This window comes from Denticeps clupeoides, chromosome 14 (assembly GCF_900700375.1).
Source record: "Denticeps clupeoides chromosome 14, fDenClu1.1, whole genome shotgun sequence".
In the NCBI taxonomy this organism is placed as follows: domain Eukaryota; kingdom Metazoa; phylum Chordata; class Actinopteri; order Clupeiformes; family Denticipitidae; genus Denticeps; species Denticeps clupeoides.
The window spans coordinates 4,439,158-4,453,369 of record NC_041720.1 but is presented as its reverse complement, the minus strand read 5'-3'; the positions used below and the strand labels follow the sequence as shown (position 1 = coordinate 4,453,369).

Below are 14,212 nucleotides of genomic sequence, written 5' to 3'. Positions count from 1 at the left end.
ACTTATTTGCCTTAACACTGATTTGAATGTATTACTGAACTGTTGATAGGCCTGCATTGAACAAGCTGTGAGACGGATAACACCCCTTCCTTTATTTCACATACAGAAAGCACACAGCTACAAAGACTAAATAAAAACATTTATTTTCTAAAGTAAGTAAAAAGTAGTAATCCTATAGATCAACTAACCTAACAGCACACCGTCAGAATATATATATACGTCTTGAATGAGGCAAATTAAGACAAATAATTACCGCAGTGAACAGCCTTGGCGGTATTGTTGACAAGGTACATTATCTTCAGTCAGATACATGTGTGTTTACCAAGACGTAAACTTCCGCATGTGGAGGAACAGTAGAGATTACGGTTACAGTATTATACTTCATGCATTCATTCCATTTACGACAGCTATGGGTGCGTAGCTGGAACCAGTGCTGGCTGATGGAGGGTGGAGGCGGGGGAAGATAAAAAATATACCTTCTGCACTGATCCACCGCAAAAGCCCTTAACTAAACTAGCAGGTTAGTTTTGGACATTCTTATACTGCCACATGGACCATTTAATGCATAAAACACTAGTAGTGTTACTCTGGGAGTGACTCTGTTGTATGCGTGTGTAGGAACACTGGAATACTGAATAAACAGTTTTCTGCATCAGTGATAATACAACCCACAAGCAATATTTTCAACCACTATTGGCTATTATTTAAATTAAATAAAATCTTTTTTTTTTTTTTTTTACAAAGCAGTCCACAAACAGCTGAATTTTTGAGGTTGTCAGGGGCTGCTTGTGGCCCGTCGGGCAGGATTAGGTTGTAAAACGGGTCTCTTCAGGGCCCAGGCATCGTGTCTCGTCGGCTCGGCCTCCTCGGCCTCCGATTCACTGCTGGAGCTGCTGCTGGAACTGCTGCTGCTGCTGCTGCTGCTGTCGCTGCCACTGAAGTCATAGCAGTCCTTCTCGCGACTTGATGCCTTCTCCTCTTTCTCCCTCCTCTTCCCCTCGGCTCTACCCGGGGTTGACCTGATGACGGACAGCGGGGTCCCCCGTTGGGCTGCCCTGTCTTGCCAGGTATTGGAACCTGGGGTGAAACGGAGGCCAGGGTTCTGCTCTGAGGCCTCCTGCACATGGTCGTCCTTGGGCTTTGCTTTCAGGAGCTTCTCAAAGTTCTTGGAGGCCTTCGAACTCACCACAAACCAGTCCTGAGCAGAAGGGAGCAACTGTTCACTCAGCAAGATATTAAAAAAAAAAAAAAAATGCCAGAAGACCTTGGAGTTCATCTGTCCCCTTACCTGAGAGTGGATTGAGTTGATGTGGTACTTCACCCCACTCTCCGAGTTGAACTCTTTATTACAGATCAGGCATTTGTACTTGCCAGCTTCAAACTCTCCCTGGTAAATGAAACGAATGGAGGAAGGAAAAAATAACTAATTGGCATTCTAAAACATGAAATATACTCCATAAACCAATTATTATTTTGATACCATTTCATTATTTAAAAAAAAGTTCCTCTGAATTATGCATAGTTAATGTGTGGCATTCAGAATTTTGTTGCAGGATTTGGGAATAGAGAAATCGTATTTTTTGATCCAGTATAGAGGAAAAATAGTTTATGCGAGTGCATATGCCTGTTATTAATCATGAAGACTGATATACGTTCACAGTCAAAGTGGAAATCCTGGGGTCGACATTTCGGTAAAATGCATTTGTTAATTAAAACTTGCACATTTTAAATAAAAATAACTGCATCAGAACCCTTGTGTACCTTCGTGCAGAGTCCGAGGTGGGCCTTCAGACCAGATACACTCGTGTAGACGGACCCACAACCCTGAGGAGGGACAAACCAAGTAAAAAAAAAAAAAAAAAAAACGTTCAGAACAGCATTAGCTCCCTTGGTTTTTTTTTTTCTTTTTTTAAACAATATCATCAAATTGATAGGTTTACATTTCTAATGCCACTCTGACCTGGTTGGGACACTGCACTTTCCTCTGCAGTTTCACTTCGTTCTTCCACTTACGGAGAACTTCCTGACTAAAGGCAGGTAGTCCTGGTCGGGCGTACTTCAACTGTTTGTCCAGAAAGCAAATGAAACGGATACACAATTATACATATAGATTATGTGCGCAGTCGAAGGGAGAAAAATTGATCAACCTTTTTGTCATCTGGCACCAGGTCCCGCTGCACCTTCCTCTTGGGCCACTCCTTCAGGAGCTCCTCGTTGGCGATCTCCTGCAGGTGGAAGATGGCCACCTGGGCAGACATGCGCTTCACGCGGCCACTGGACGACCTCTCAGCGTTGGGCTCCTTCTGCGCCTTCACTTCTTCATTATCCACTTTCAGGGGGGTCTGTGGGGGTCGGGTACAACCGAGACCTTGAGGATCACATTCGTTAGCAGATTCTAGCTGTAACGTCCATGCAGGAGGTACGGAGAAGTACAATACAGAATCTACATCCATAACCCCATGTGAGCACCAGCTAAAGTCAGTGACATAATTGTATTGTTATGGTGTGTGGTGTTCCGATAGAAAGGTGTCAGAACACACAGGGCGCCACAACAGACCATGGAGCAATGGAAGAAGGACCTTAAAACGAGCTGCCATTATTTGCCTTATTTATGACTTGTCCAAATCCAAAAAGTACAAACAACAAATTGAATTGTAAATACCATTTGAAAGAACAGTCATATTTTTATATTTTGAAGAATTATGATTCATTCATTGGACCCTCCACTCACTAGGCTTTAATTCTGGAATGAGAAGCGTTATATTCAGGGTTCTTACACATTTTTTACAAAAGAATTTCCATGACCTTTCAATTACTGTAAAGCAAATCACAAAAAGGCAAATTTACCAAACTAAACTTACGTCAACCCTAATAAGCTTAACTTAAACGATAACTTAACTTAACTTAAAGTTCGCGCAAGCCCCATCAGATTTGGGCAAAGATCATCACTTGTAATTTACATGTGGCTGAGAAAGTTCTGGAACGGACGCAGCACCACGTGGCGTGGTTCACTACGTAAATCCAGCAAAGATGCTACGGACCTGCTTTAGTTTAAAACGTTGTAGTTTTCTAAACGTAGAAAAAGGTTTCCGTCTTACGGGAACCACGTACTTCACGATACATCCACGTGTCAATCAGATTTCGGGGACTTTTTCCAGAACTTTATATGTCTGTTTCGTATTACAAACCTTTTCTTTTCAAACTCCACGACTTCTCCAGGATTTTAATGGCCGTAAGAACCCCGTATGCTACAGGTCGGTAAAACCGCGTGAGATTCGGTGCGGGATGCGTACCTCCGGGCAGAGGCGGGGACTCGCTGGGCCGTGCTCCGACTTCAGGTGGTACTCCAGTCCCGCTTTGGACCGGTAGGCCTTCCCACAGTGTTTGCAGTTCAACAGCAGCTTTTCCAGTTCCGACTCGCCTTTGCCGCACTTCTTCGCGTGGTACAGGTAGCCCATGACGCTGGTGAAGCTGCCCGCACATCCCTGGAAGAAGCCGACACCGCCGATCAGACCAAACGGCGGCGCCCCTCCCGCTGGCCGGAGCTACGTGTGTGTGTGTGTGTGTGTGTGTGTGTGTGTGTCGCGCACCTCGTTGGAGCATTTTAACCTGCCCATCCGTTTGAGGACCTTTCTCAGCTTCTCCTTCACCGCTTGGTCCTCCGCGCCGCGACTGTCTTCGGACGAGGGCTGGAGGATCGGCAAAATGTGAGTGAAAAAGCCGGGATTTCGAACCCCCAAACCCCCCCCCCCCCGTGGCATACCAGGTTGTTGTGCTCCGCCATGAGGTGATACTTCATCCCCGTTGAAGACTTCAGCTGCTTCCCGCAATGCGGACAGGTGAAGGGGTTCTGCGGGGGGGACAGCGAGTAAGCGCGGGTTTCCCGGGGTTTCCGCGCCGCGCCGCCGGGCTTACCAGTTGGCACGACTCCATGTGCTTCTTCAGGCCTTCCACCGTCTTCCTCCCGACCGTCTTGCACTTGGGACAGGTCACTCGGCCCTTGGCCAAAATCTGCTGGTGCCACTTCTCCTCTTGGCTGCCTGTCGTGCCGAGAGAGCGGGTGAACGTCGGAGCGAGAACCTACGGCAACAGAACCGAACGAATCGTCCGTACCGGCCGGGTATTTGGACCGCTCCTTCTTCGCGGCGTCGCGGGCCGCGTGGCTGCTCTGAACGCGGGCCACCACAGGAGCCGGGGCTACGGTGACACAAAGCGGCATGAGGCACCAAAGCTTGGCCACCGAGAAAGAAAAGAGGAGGACGCGCAGGACGTACTGGTCTCTTTGACGGTCTCGGGATGAGTTTGGGCCGGCGGGCGGCACGTCTGGTCCAATTTCCGCTTCTTCTTCTTCTTCGTTCCAAACTCTGACATGCCTACAGATTTAAGAGTGCTTAAAAAATGTATTTAAATGTTGCATCTATTGTTCTTGACAGTTTAAATCCATTTAAAATCTCTTTTAACAAAATGTGACTTGTACTAATTACTTTTTAGGTTTGTGTCCTGTTGACGTTTGATTTTGATGTAGTGTCTCTGGCACGATACTGTAGGTTTCAGTCAGTTCTATACTTATTAAATGCTGTTAAGGTGTGATGGGTACCTTTCCCGCCCTCTGGGCCGAGTCCGACCTCCCTACTCGGCAACCTGTAGTTTAAACTCCCCAGGGCCAAGGACGGCTCCTCCGCCCCGTTCGGCACGCCGGACGAGACCGCGGAGCAGCAGGACGACTCGCTGGCCGAATCCTCAACGGGACTCATGGGAACTGTCTGGAGGTCATGGTACCTGCCGCACGGACAGCGGCGCGTCACACGGGGCCACGCCAGCTCGCGCTAACCACGCGAACCGGAATTTGCACCAACATAAACACTCACTTCTTTCTTTCATACGTCCGCTTTATCTTTTGGGTCTTCTGGTGACACAAATCTTCCGACTAAAATGGGAAATTGTGCACGACAGAAAAATTCTAAACTTCAATATAAAGGTATTTTAAAACCTGCTGTCATGCAATTTGAATTCATTTACAAATTAACACGTGAGAATATATGAGTGTTTACATGTGAAATGAGATTTTTGCACACTTTAAGCTGGCTATTAAATGGGGGGCATGAAATGGTGCTGCGGCAGGTCCCTTCTGTGTAAGTGTCCTTTACCTTCGCCTCTCCTGTTCCATTTTCTGACTCGGGTTCTGTTACTGCAAAACGAAATCGACAAAAACGCATTCGAGCAAGTTCGTAGGTCGGCAGACATCATCCAAGGCACAAGTCTGAGCGTCCTTACCTTCTGCTTTTGGATGTTGCTTGGGCCGAGACGCCTTCCTTTTGGTGGTCACACGAATGGCAGACATGTTACGCGAGTGGTCCATGGTCTAAACAGTCAGCAGCGACACACACACACACACACACACACACACACACACACACACACACACACACAGTCATTTCTGATCACACCGCTGCACACACAGATTATCGTGCAACATGCAACCAGACGCACGTCACAATTCGGACAGCCCACGCGTGGCTAAAACCGCCGCGTTAGTTTTACAGCCACGGCGGAGCGACGTCGGCGGCGTCCACCACCACCATTGTCCGCTCCGCCGGGCTCTGGTCGGGCAAGATCCTTGCCGCCGCGGAGGCCACCGTCCGCCCCTCCGTCTGACCCGTACCTCACTGGCCCCGACGCGGGAGGCCACACGCACCGACGCGCCGGCCGGACGCGCGTTAACGCGGCGACGGACGGATTCGCTGCGAGCCAGAGCCGCCGGCGGCTCGTCGGGATGATCCCATCGCGGACACGCCCTCGTTCCCAGCCCGACGGCGAGAGGGAAACGGCTTCCGCTTCACTCCCCGCGGTGGGCGGGGCCACGTGCGTACGTGGCCGCGACGTCTGGGCGGGGCGACGGGGTTGCCAGGTTCGGCGGATCCCACGCCAGGATCCGCGAACAACGAGTAACTTCACGTCGTGTCGCGTTCCGTCAAGGCGGCCCACATAGTTTCTCCGTCCAGCCAGTTTCACTTTATGCTCTTCAAGCCGGAAGCATGGCGCAGGTGTGGATTAGCCCCAAAGCGGCCAATTCAGAGTCCGCCGCAATGTGGGTTAGTTTAATCCCGCAACAGTTGTTCGTCACGGTCCCCTCCGCCTCGGACGCGGAGGTCGTTCTGCTTTTCGGCCACGCCGAGCCTGATGACGAACTCCGCGGAATTCCAGGTAAGATGGCGTGAGTTCGAGTGAACGTGGCTGTCCACGCGTTAGTCCCGATTCGCTGAACTGCCAACTTTCTCTGTCGGTTCGTCCAAAGCTGGATCCGAATGAAGATGGCAGAGTGTCCTGGAGGTTAACTCCCTCCAGGAAGAAGGTTTCCAGAAGACTTTTATACCTCCTTTTAAATGACCAGTGGTGTTCGTTTCTCTTTTCCTGACAGACACTACAACGGTTGTGTTGGTGGTGATGCTCCAGCACATGGGCGACGAGCCAAGCATCATCCATCTGAAGTTCAGAAACCTTTTCATAATTCACTGTTTGTACATTAATGGTGAAGGAATACAGGACCCTTCAAAAATTCAAGAAGCATTCATGATGATTTCGAATCACGTTAAGGTACATACTTACTTATTGTACATAAGGTTGCCATACTTATAATGTGACCGAATACTTATAATATTTGAATATTTCTGTTTGATGATTTAGGAGACCAGATGTCCATCAGAGAGTAGACATCCATCCTCAACTGCATCTTCCAAGCAGGACCTGAGATCAGTTCAAATATACCAACCTTCAGCTGCACCAAAAACTCACCAGTGGAGTAAAGGCAAGACTGATGTGGTAAAGTAGATTTCCAACACTAATTGAATTAAGGTGTAACAATTGCATTATTTTGTATGTTATATAAATTTCAAATGCTGCATGCACTCTGATCCAGAAATAAAATATATACAGGCATGTATGTATACATTATAATGTAACGTACACTCGGAGGCGGGTTAACTTCATGTCTCTTTTTTTTGGCAGCTTACACGGTTCACACAGCTGGTTCAACCTCGAACGCCAACCCCCCCACAGACAGAGGTATTTCTCTAACCCGTTACAACATATTCAGGGTTTACCTGTACCATGTCCCTGCATACAATGTACCCTTAATGCTAAAGATAATTTGAAGTTATTATTTTCTGTGTAGAAAACCCATCGAGTTGTGAAGTTCAACACCATGGTGATTGGAAAAACACTGGGCTCCCACGAACAATTAAAAACAACTGTGGTGGCAAGAGATTCCAGATTAAGAGAGGTGAAGTCGCCAGAAGAGAGCGACGTCACCCTGGCCTTCTATGTCGTTGTTTTCTCTATTGAGAAGGAAATTGACCGAGCACTACACTCCATTAAATGTGATTAAACCATCCATGTGAAATATGGGTTTACATGTGAGTAGATGCCAGTGTAACCCAATATGATGAAATGATGATACATTTCTTTTTTTTTGACAGGCACTAAACCTGCCATTCTTGTGCTGATGCACCACACGTTCGATCCGATGTATCCCGTATTTGGCAGGAGAGCGAACGTGGAACATGAGAACGTGTGCATTGTTGACTGCTTGTTCTTTGAAGACAAAGGACTGCTGGAGTGTGAAAAAAATGAGGAAACGCTGAGGAAGGTTTTAGAGCATCTTAAGGTACATAAGCCCCCATAATACTGCAGCGGTGTTTGTAATTTGTTGTCCACTATATGAACATGTGTGAGAGTGTGGACGGAATCAATTAGATTTCTGTCTTATGCAATAGTTGTTATGAAAAAATTCTTGATATGGTGTCGTATTTTTTCTGTCTTGCTACAAATTTGGATTTTTAGAATCTCTTTGGCGCATTCAACCGTGACTCAGTGAAAGACCAGGTAAATTATAATGGATGTATGGATGATGATCGATGTATCTTATAGGTGCATAAGCCCCCATTGCCCTGCAGCCCTGTTTTGTCATTTTTACATGAAAATATAAAAATGTGTGGACCGGAAATGCCCACTGATTTTTCTGATGTATGCAATAGTTATGCTATATTGCTATATGTGCTATGCTATATTAAACATGATAATGTATGGATGATGCCAGATGTATCTTATGAAATGGAACAATGGCCAAGCAACAGAAGTACTAGAATTAGTTATTATGTGCAATTCCTCACCATGTCAGGCTTAGGGCAGAGTAATGGTGGTGCATTGGCAGTTTGCTCCACATGTTAAAGCCTGAGCATGAAAACGTTGTACTTTTTGTGTTTGTCTGCAGGATGCAGGAGCGTGTAGAGATTCATCCAAATTTTCCCGCCGCTCTGAAAACACGGTGAGGAACATTCATTCAATTATGTGAAACAATAAGTTTTAGCCCCACATTTTAAGAGGTGCAATTATACTTGATGCACCATTGTGCAGACCAGTTTTCAAATTTTCGATTTTTTCCATGCTTGTACAGGCAACATGCATACTTTGCAACATCAACACAAGATGTAACATAAATTCAAATAGTTTTGTTTCATGCTGAGCAACTGATTTTCTCTGATTTAGGTATCAAGATTTCTGCATAGCCAAGGAAACCTTTTCTCAGTCAAGTCTTCCTGTCAAGGCCATGGAACAGTTCCAGCATATAATGCCTCAACTCAGAAGACAAAAGGAATAAATCCACCTCAGGTGTCTAAGTTAGTTATTATATAGATATGGTCCAAAGGGTCTCTATGTAACGCCTATGGTCTAGGATTTAGTATCACTTTTAGGTACAGCAAAGAAAAAAGATAGCATTCATGAAGTGATTATGTTCTCTTTAATGCTCTTTCTTCTCTTTTTTGTTGTCTGTGCTTTGGGTAAAAGTAATGTAATATACTGTTTTCCATTTCACCCCTTTGCAGACTGATTTTGAAGAATTAAAAGTCAAATTCTTCCCAGTTGTGATTGGACATGCACTGAATGTCGATAAAGAGTTCCTGAACCACATCACAGCAAAACACAAGACCTTACGAGAAGTAGGGTCAGCGGAACAAAGCTCTGTCATCCTAGCTTTCTGTCCTATTGTGTCCCGCCTTGGAACCGACATTGAGGAAGCGCTCAGGCATTTAAAATGTGATTAAACAACAACTTCTGTACATTTCAGTCCCAAAATTTAAATAGTCATAGATTTTTTTAAATACCCTATTATAATTTCTCTCTCCTTTTCTGACAGACGAGAAGCCTGTTGTTCTAGTGGTGATGCACCATACATCTGATCCAGAGTATGTTGTGCCAAAAAGCAGCATCCATGTGAAGGACAAAAACATATTCACTGTTGACTGCTTGTTCTTTGATGACAAAGGAATGCTAAATTGTCGAAGAAATGATGACGCCTATGACAAGGTGGTGCAGCGGCTTAAGGAACACCAATCGAGTTTTCATTCTCAGATGTACAGAAAGCATCGCGCCATTCAGCTCTGAATCCTCAGCAGCCATAGAAGTGGAAGTCATGCAAACCATGACACACACACACACACACACACACACACACACACACACACACACACATATATATATATATATATATATATATAAACCAACACTATAAGCATCAGACACTATAACCAGCCACAGCCTCAAGTCACATTACTGACTTGTATGAGAGAGGAAAATGAAGAATGCAGCACTGACTGGATTCTTTGTCTCTGGGTATGTTTGCACTGCGGGGTGGCATGTTTCTGACAAAAAGCAATAAAGAGAACGAAAACAAGAGACTTAAATTCCTTATCACAGCCTTGGAGGCTATTACATAATAATAATAAGCGTCTAATGATCATTAAAAGAGGGTGTGGTTCCAGAGCTACGTAGAGTCCTAGTGATATGCCTGTTCAGGTTTGAGGCTAGTGCACAGTCGGTGTAATTCATTGTGTTATTAAGGTGCTCTGACGATTATTTCTACTGTGCTCTTCATATGTTTAGATTTCTAAGTGTTCTATCCTTCAATCAACGTTTATCAACTCATCAGTTATGTACTTCAAGTTGTAATTAATACATTAATTTAATAAACCGTGGTCTTTGGCGTATGTTTCCTTGGTATCAGACCAAAAAAAATTCATTATTTAGTTGTGAAGATGCCTTCTTTTTCCCTGACAACAAGTAACACGCACCTGAACCCGGAACCACGCAACGTGCGTCAACGACGTAGAAGCCGGGTTGCCAGGCGTGGTTATTTAAAGCAACTCGGCATCTCAAGTTGCTGGGATGAGAACCTGGCTGTAAAGTGGGTGTATATATGAGACACGTTTTAAACAATCAATTAGCAATAACACGTAACCTCGGAACACAGGCATTCGTGCATGGTACGTTCTTTAAAGCGAGGTTGGATTGTTTCACGATCTCCCCGTATCTGGCAACCATCCGGCGGCGTCTTCGTGAGTCTCCCTAAAACCACTTTTCTTTTTTTGCGGTTTGGGACGCCTGCTCTTGTCCAGGACTGAGGTAAAGTTAGTTTTCATCTCACTGGCCTGTCGAAAGAAACGCTACATTGTGTGACCATGTGTGTTTCGCATCTACGTTTCCAGGAAAGAGCTTTTTTCTTTTAGTTTCACTTTCTGTCCATGGCGTGAAGCGTCCTCCTTTCATCCCCGACAACGCGGTTCAAGATTCCACAGCTGGTACGTTCTGTTAGAACGTTCTGATACCGATTTTCTTTTTTTAAATCAGCAAAAGTGCACGGCCACGACGCTCGCCGTTTAAACACGATATCGATATTTTACACCCACGACTTGGGGAACATGGCGAAGTTCTACATCAGCACCACTGAACCGCAAAAACTCAGACAAGACTTGGCGAGTCTGTTTCCCGAAGGATCTAAAACAGCCGAGGACGCTGATGTCATTCTGGTTTTATGTCCTGCTGGTCCGGAAGAAGATGAGGTTGATGATCAACTCAAAAGTCAGGGTAAGGGTGTGCAAATATCATGGGTACATCTCTGGTCTCCGCACAGTTCTCGAAATATTTCATTATGATCGAGGCCTGTAATGATTGTTCGCTATGGAACTTATTTATCCTGAAGGGTGTAAGTTTTTTTTAGAGCTCTTTTAACAGCTGATTAAGTTCATTTTTCTGCCACATTTCACCCAGTCATATCTCTCTGAACAGCCTACATGATGTTATTCTTCATGGCTCTAACGTAACCTGGTATTTAATCTCCTCGGTCCCTGAACCGCGTGCCTGCGGCATCATTCATCATTCATTCATTAGCGATTGAAATGAATGTAGACGACACATGAAGCACGATTGTTGTGTTGAACACGTTTGGAGCCCCGTGAGCTGAAACGATCTTTGTTTTTCTTTTTGTGACAGGCACTAAAACCGTCGTGTTGGTGGTGATGCACCAGCAAACGTGTGACCTGCCAAACATCATCGCTCTGAAGTCAAGAAACCTTTTTGTACTTCACTGTTTGTACAGTGATGACAAAGGAATACTGGAACGTGAAAAAACTGAGGAAGCGTTCAAGATCATTTCGAAACACGTTACGGTACTATTATATTATCTCTCTTATAACCGTCAGTAAGCTCGTGTTGAGGTATGCTGGACCGGCCGTGTAAAACAAGCTGGGCCACAGCACATTTAGCAGCCGCTCTTGTCCAGAGTGACGTGCTTTGTATCTTCATACCTGCGTAGCTGGACTCAAACCAACAACTGGTGTCTTAACAGAGACCATCAGCTAAGCTCTATTAAGGCACAAATAACCTTGCCTTTAATATTTAATATGTAATTACACAAACAGTGTAATTAATGTGCTATAACTTCCTAATCATAATGAAACACAAAACGTAATATAAAATGGAAACAAAACACTGGTGATCGTTTTATGCAAAATCTCTGTTTCTGAATATTTCTGTTTCGTGATCTAGAAGTCACCTCCAGCTGCATCTTCCAGGCCAGCTGTAGACCAGGAAAAAACAACCCAGACGAGACGTGGAGTAAGGCATGACCAGCGGGAAAAGTCGACGGTCAGCGGCGCGCACTTAACCAGCGTGAGATGAATGAACAACAGTACATCTGCTGTGTAGATGTAATCGCGAGGCAGAGTGACGTGTCAAGGCGCAGGCAATGTAATTCGCTTGGAATCTGCAACAGCAACACAAGACGTTATGTTATGTGCCTGGTCCAGATCAGGGGTAACTTTCTGGTGGACTAAGGAATGAACTGTGGAGAGTATAGATTGAGGATGCAATACAGCAAGGACATTTATTAAATAAAAACAGGCCGTTATCAGCGCCCAGGGAGCAGTGTGTGGGGACATTTCTCAATGTTTGCTTTTAACATCAACAAGAAGATTTTGAGTCTGAACCCAGTATAAATGAAATCATTTAGAGTTAATGCTCTGTGCATTTGTGTTTAAACAAATGCTTTAGTGTTGTAATTTCTAACTTCGCAGCTCATACCGAAGAAAGAAGTCAAATTCTTCCCATTTGTGATTGGACAAGCACTGAATGTCGATAAAGAGTTCATGAGCAAAAGCACGGCAAAACACAAGACCTTACGAACAGTAGGGTCAGCGGAACAAAGCTCTGTCATCCTGGCTTTCTGTCCTATTGTGTCCCGCTACGGAACCAACATTGAGGAAGCGCTCAGGCAATTAAAATGTGATTAAACAACAACTTCAGTACATTTTCTCACCTCGTTTTTATATGAACCCAGTGCGCCTCATTTCATTTTCTTTCCTTTTCTGACAGACGAGAAGCCTGTTGTTCTAGTGGTGATGCACCATACATCTGATCCAGAGTATGTCGTGCCAAGCAGCAGCGTCTATGTGAAGGACAGAAACATATTCACTGTTGACTGCTTGTTCTTTGATGACAAAGGAATGCTAAATTGTCAAAGAAATTATGAAGCCTACGACAAGGTGGTGCAGAAGCTTAAGGTTTGTACTTATAACACTTTCATTTTCCTTACCTGTTTACTAAATAATATCTCAACAAAAAAATGTAAATAAATACATTAATAATAAATACTAAACAGGAAAACCAAGCTCTCTCAATCGCCAATCAACTCTCAGCTCTGGCCCTGGACTATTTATGCAACAAAAAGTCAATCAAATTTAGTCACACAAACATTGAAACTATTCATAATAATCATATTGTACACCAAATAATATAGTAATATGCATTTCAATTACATAATTGTTATAAATCATTTTACAAAGTTCCTTCCTAGTTCCCATAAACAATGTTAGCTTGTTCTCAGCCGGCCGATTCAAATCACAAACTAGCCGAATGATTATTAAATAGGAACACTGCACACTGGTCCTGGCAAATAATTTTTGCAGACCCCATATTCATATTCCACGAACCTTCAAGGATTAGCCTATGGATAATATCCCATTTTTATTGAATTTTCATGTTCTTCCTTGTTAAAAGGGAAGAATCGTTTAATATTATATGACATAACCGAATTTTATATAACACAACCTATTTTATTCACTATTTAGCATCTGGCACCAATTTTTGGCAATATTATATGACTACATTATATCACCTAATGTGACTGCCAGGGTCTGGCAGTGTTTACTTCAATGTGCACTGACTGAGGCATCTTAAAAACCCAATTCTGCTTCTTAATTAACAACCTGGCGGGTCCCTTTGAGCTGTCCACTGCTCACTAAAGATGATGGTTAAAAGCAGAGGACGCAGTTCACTGTGTCACCATGTTCTGTGCTGCAGTGTTTCACCATGACAGTCACTTTCACTACATTTGGCTGTTGACTAGATAAGATTTTGTTTTGCATACATAAAATAAAGCATGATCTGTTCTCAATCCATGCAATTGCTTTGCTTTCTCAGTCATACAGATAGCATCCCTCCAATCATGGCTGAATCACCAGCAGCCATAGAAGATGTCATGCGAGCAAAAAAAAAGAAAAGACTCTATAACCTACCACAACCTTTTTTTTTTTACAGAGTGAAAAGTTGCTGAAGCATATTGTTAAAGTGAACTAAATTAATAAATCTGCTTTTTGACTGTATTTTCTTTCAAAATTGTGTATTTACTTGTTAAATAAATGAAGTCATTGTACATAAAACCTGCATATATGTTTGATATCTATTGTATTTTCACTAGCAAAAAGTAATGTTTCAGATTTGGCTTAGATGTGATGCTGCAAGATGTTATGTGAATATTTGAATAGGGACCTGCACTGTACTGCTCAGTTAACTTTAAACTTTGTGCTTTATCTTATGCAAT

The 14,212-nt window shown here is 44.1% G+C and overlaps 2 protein-coding genes across 4 annotated transcripts; one reads left to right on the top strand and one right to left on the bottom strand.

The window, feature by feature from the left end:
- Positions 1-71: 71 nt before the first annotated feature.
- Positions 72-5,876, bottom strand: znf512 (zinc finger protein 512). 2 transcript variants are annotated; one of them, XM_029002639.1, is made up of 16 exons: positions 5,663-5,876; positions 5,275-5,362; positions 5,148-5,188; positions 4,869-4,927; positions 4,598-4,779; positions 4,275-4,373; positions 4,114-4,197; positions 3,916-4,040; positions 3,764-3,850; positions 3,591-3,689; positions 3,294-3,485; positions 2,148-2,342; positions 1,961-2,062; positions 1,762-1,824; positions 1,289-1,387; positions 72-1,198 (listed from the first exon to the last, which is right to left on the bottom strand). In XM_029002639.1, exons 2-16 carry the CDS (start codon positions 5,357-5,359, stop codon positions 776-778), a joined length of 1,935 nt encoding a protein of 644 aa, XP_028858472.1. In that variant the 5' UTR covers positions 5,360-5,362; positions 5,663-5,876; the 3' UTR covers positions 72-775. The 2 variants fall into 2 exon arrangements, with proteins under 2 accessions (XP_028858472.1, XP_028858473.1); XM_029002640.1 differs by lacking the exon at positions 5,663-5,876 and adding an exon at positions 5,491-5,654.
- A 42-nt stretch (positions 5,877-5,918) lies between these two features.
- LOC114803226 (uncharacterized) lies at positions 5,919-14,057 on the top strand. Of its 2 annotated transcripts, XM_029002642.1 has the most exons (12): positions 5,919-6,204; positions 6,419-6,594; positions 6,685-6,819; positions 7,006-7,062; positions 7,172-7,376; positions 7,476-7,663; positions 7,840-7,881; positions 8,270-8,323; positions 8,545-8,667; positions 8,883-9,093; positions 12,706-12,893; positions 13,813-14,057. In XM_029002642.1, exons 1-12 carry the CDS (start codon positions 6,036-6,038, stop codon positions 13,822-13,824), a joined length of 1,560 nt encoding a protein of 519 aa, XP_028858475.1. In that variant the 5' UTR covers positions 5,919-6,035; the 3' UTR covers positions 13,825-14,057. The 2 variants fall into 2 exon arrangements, with proteins under 2 accessions (XP_028858475.1, XP_028858474.1); XM_029002641.1 differs by lacking the exons at positions 12,706-12,893; positions 13,813-14,057 and adding an exon at positions 9,194-9,554.
- The last annotated feature ends 155 nt before the right edge of the window (positions 14,058-14,212 follow it).

What these genes read in the sequence shown, in the direction of transcription:
- znf512 (XM_029002639.1), bottom strand. Translation starts at nt 5,359, where the DNA reads ATGGACCACTCGCGTAACATGTCTGCCATTCGTGTGACCACCAAAAGG. An exon ending in ATGGAACAGGAGAGGCGAAG is followed by an intron (nt 4,928 to 5,147) that starts GTAAAGGACACT and finishes TTCCCATTTTAG; the next exon opens with TCGGAAGATTTGTGTCACCA. An exon ending in ACCTCGGACTCTGCACGAAG is followed by an intron (nt 1,388 to 1,761) that starts GTACACAAGGGT and finishes TTCATTTACCAG; the next exon opens with GGAGAGTTTGAAGCTGGCAA.
- LOC114803226 (XM_029002641.1), top strand. Translation starts at nt 6,036, where the DNA reads ATGGCGCAGGTGTGGATTAGCCCCAAAGCGGCCAATTCAGAGTCCGCC. An exon ending in CGAACTCCGCGGAATTCCAG is followed by an intron (nt 6,205 to 6,418) that starts GTAAGATGGCGT and finishes TTTTCCTGACAG; the next exon opens with ACACTACAACGGTTGTGTTG. An exon ending in GTAAAGGCAAGACTGATGTG is followed by an intron (nt 6,820 to 7,005) that starts GTAAAGTAGATT and finishes TTTTTTTGGCAG; the next exon opens with CTTACACGGTTCACACAGCT.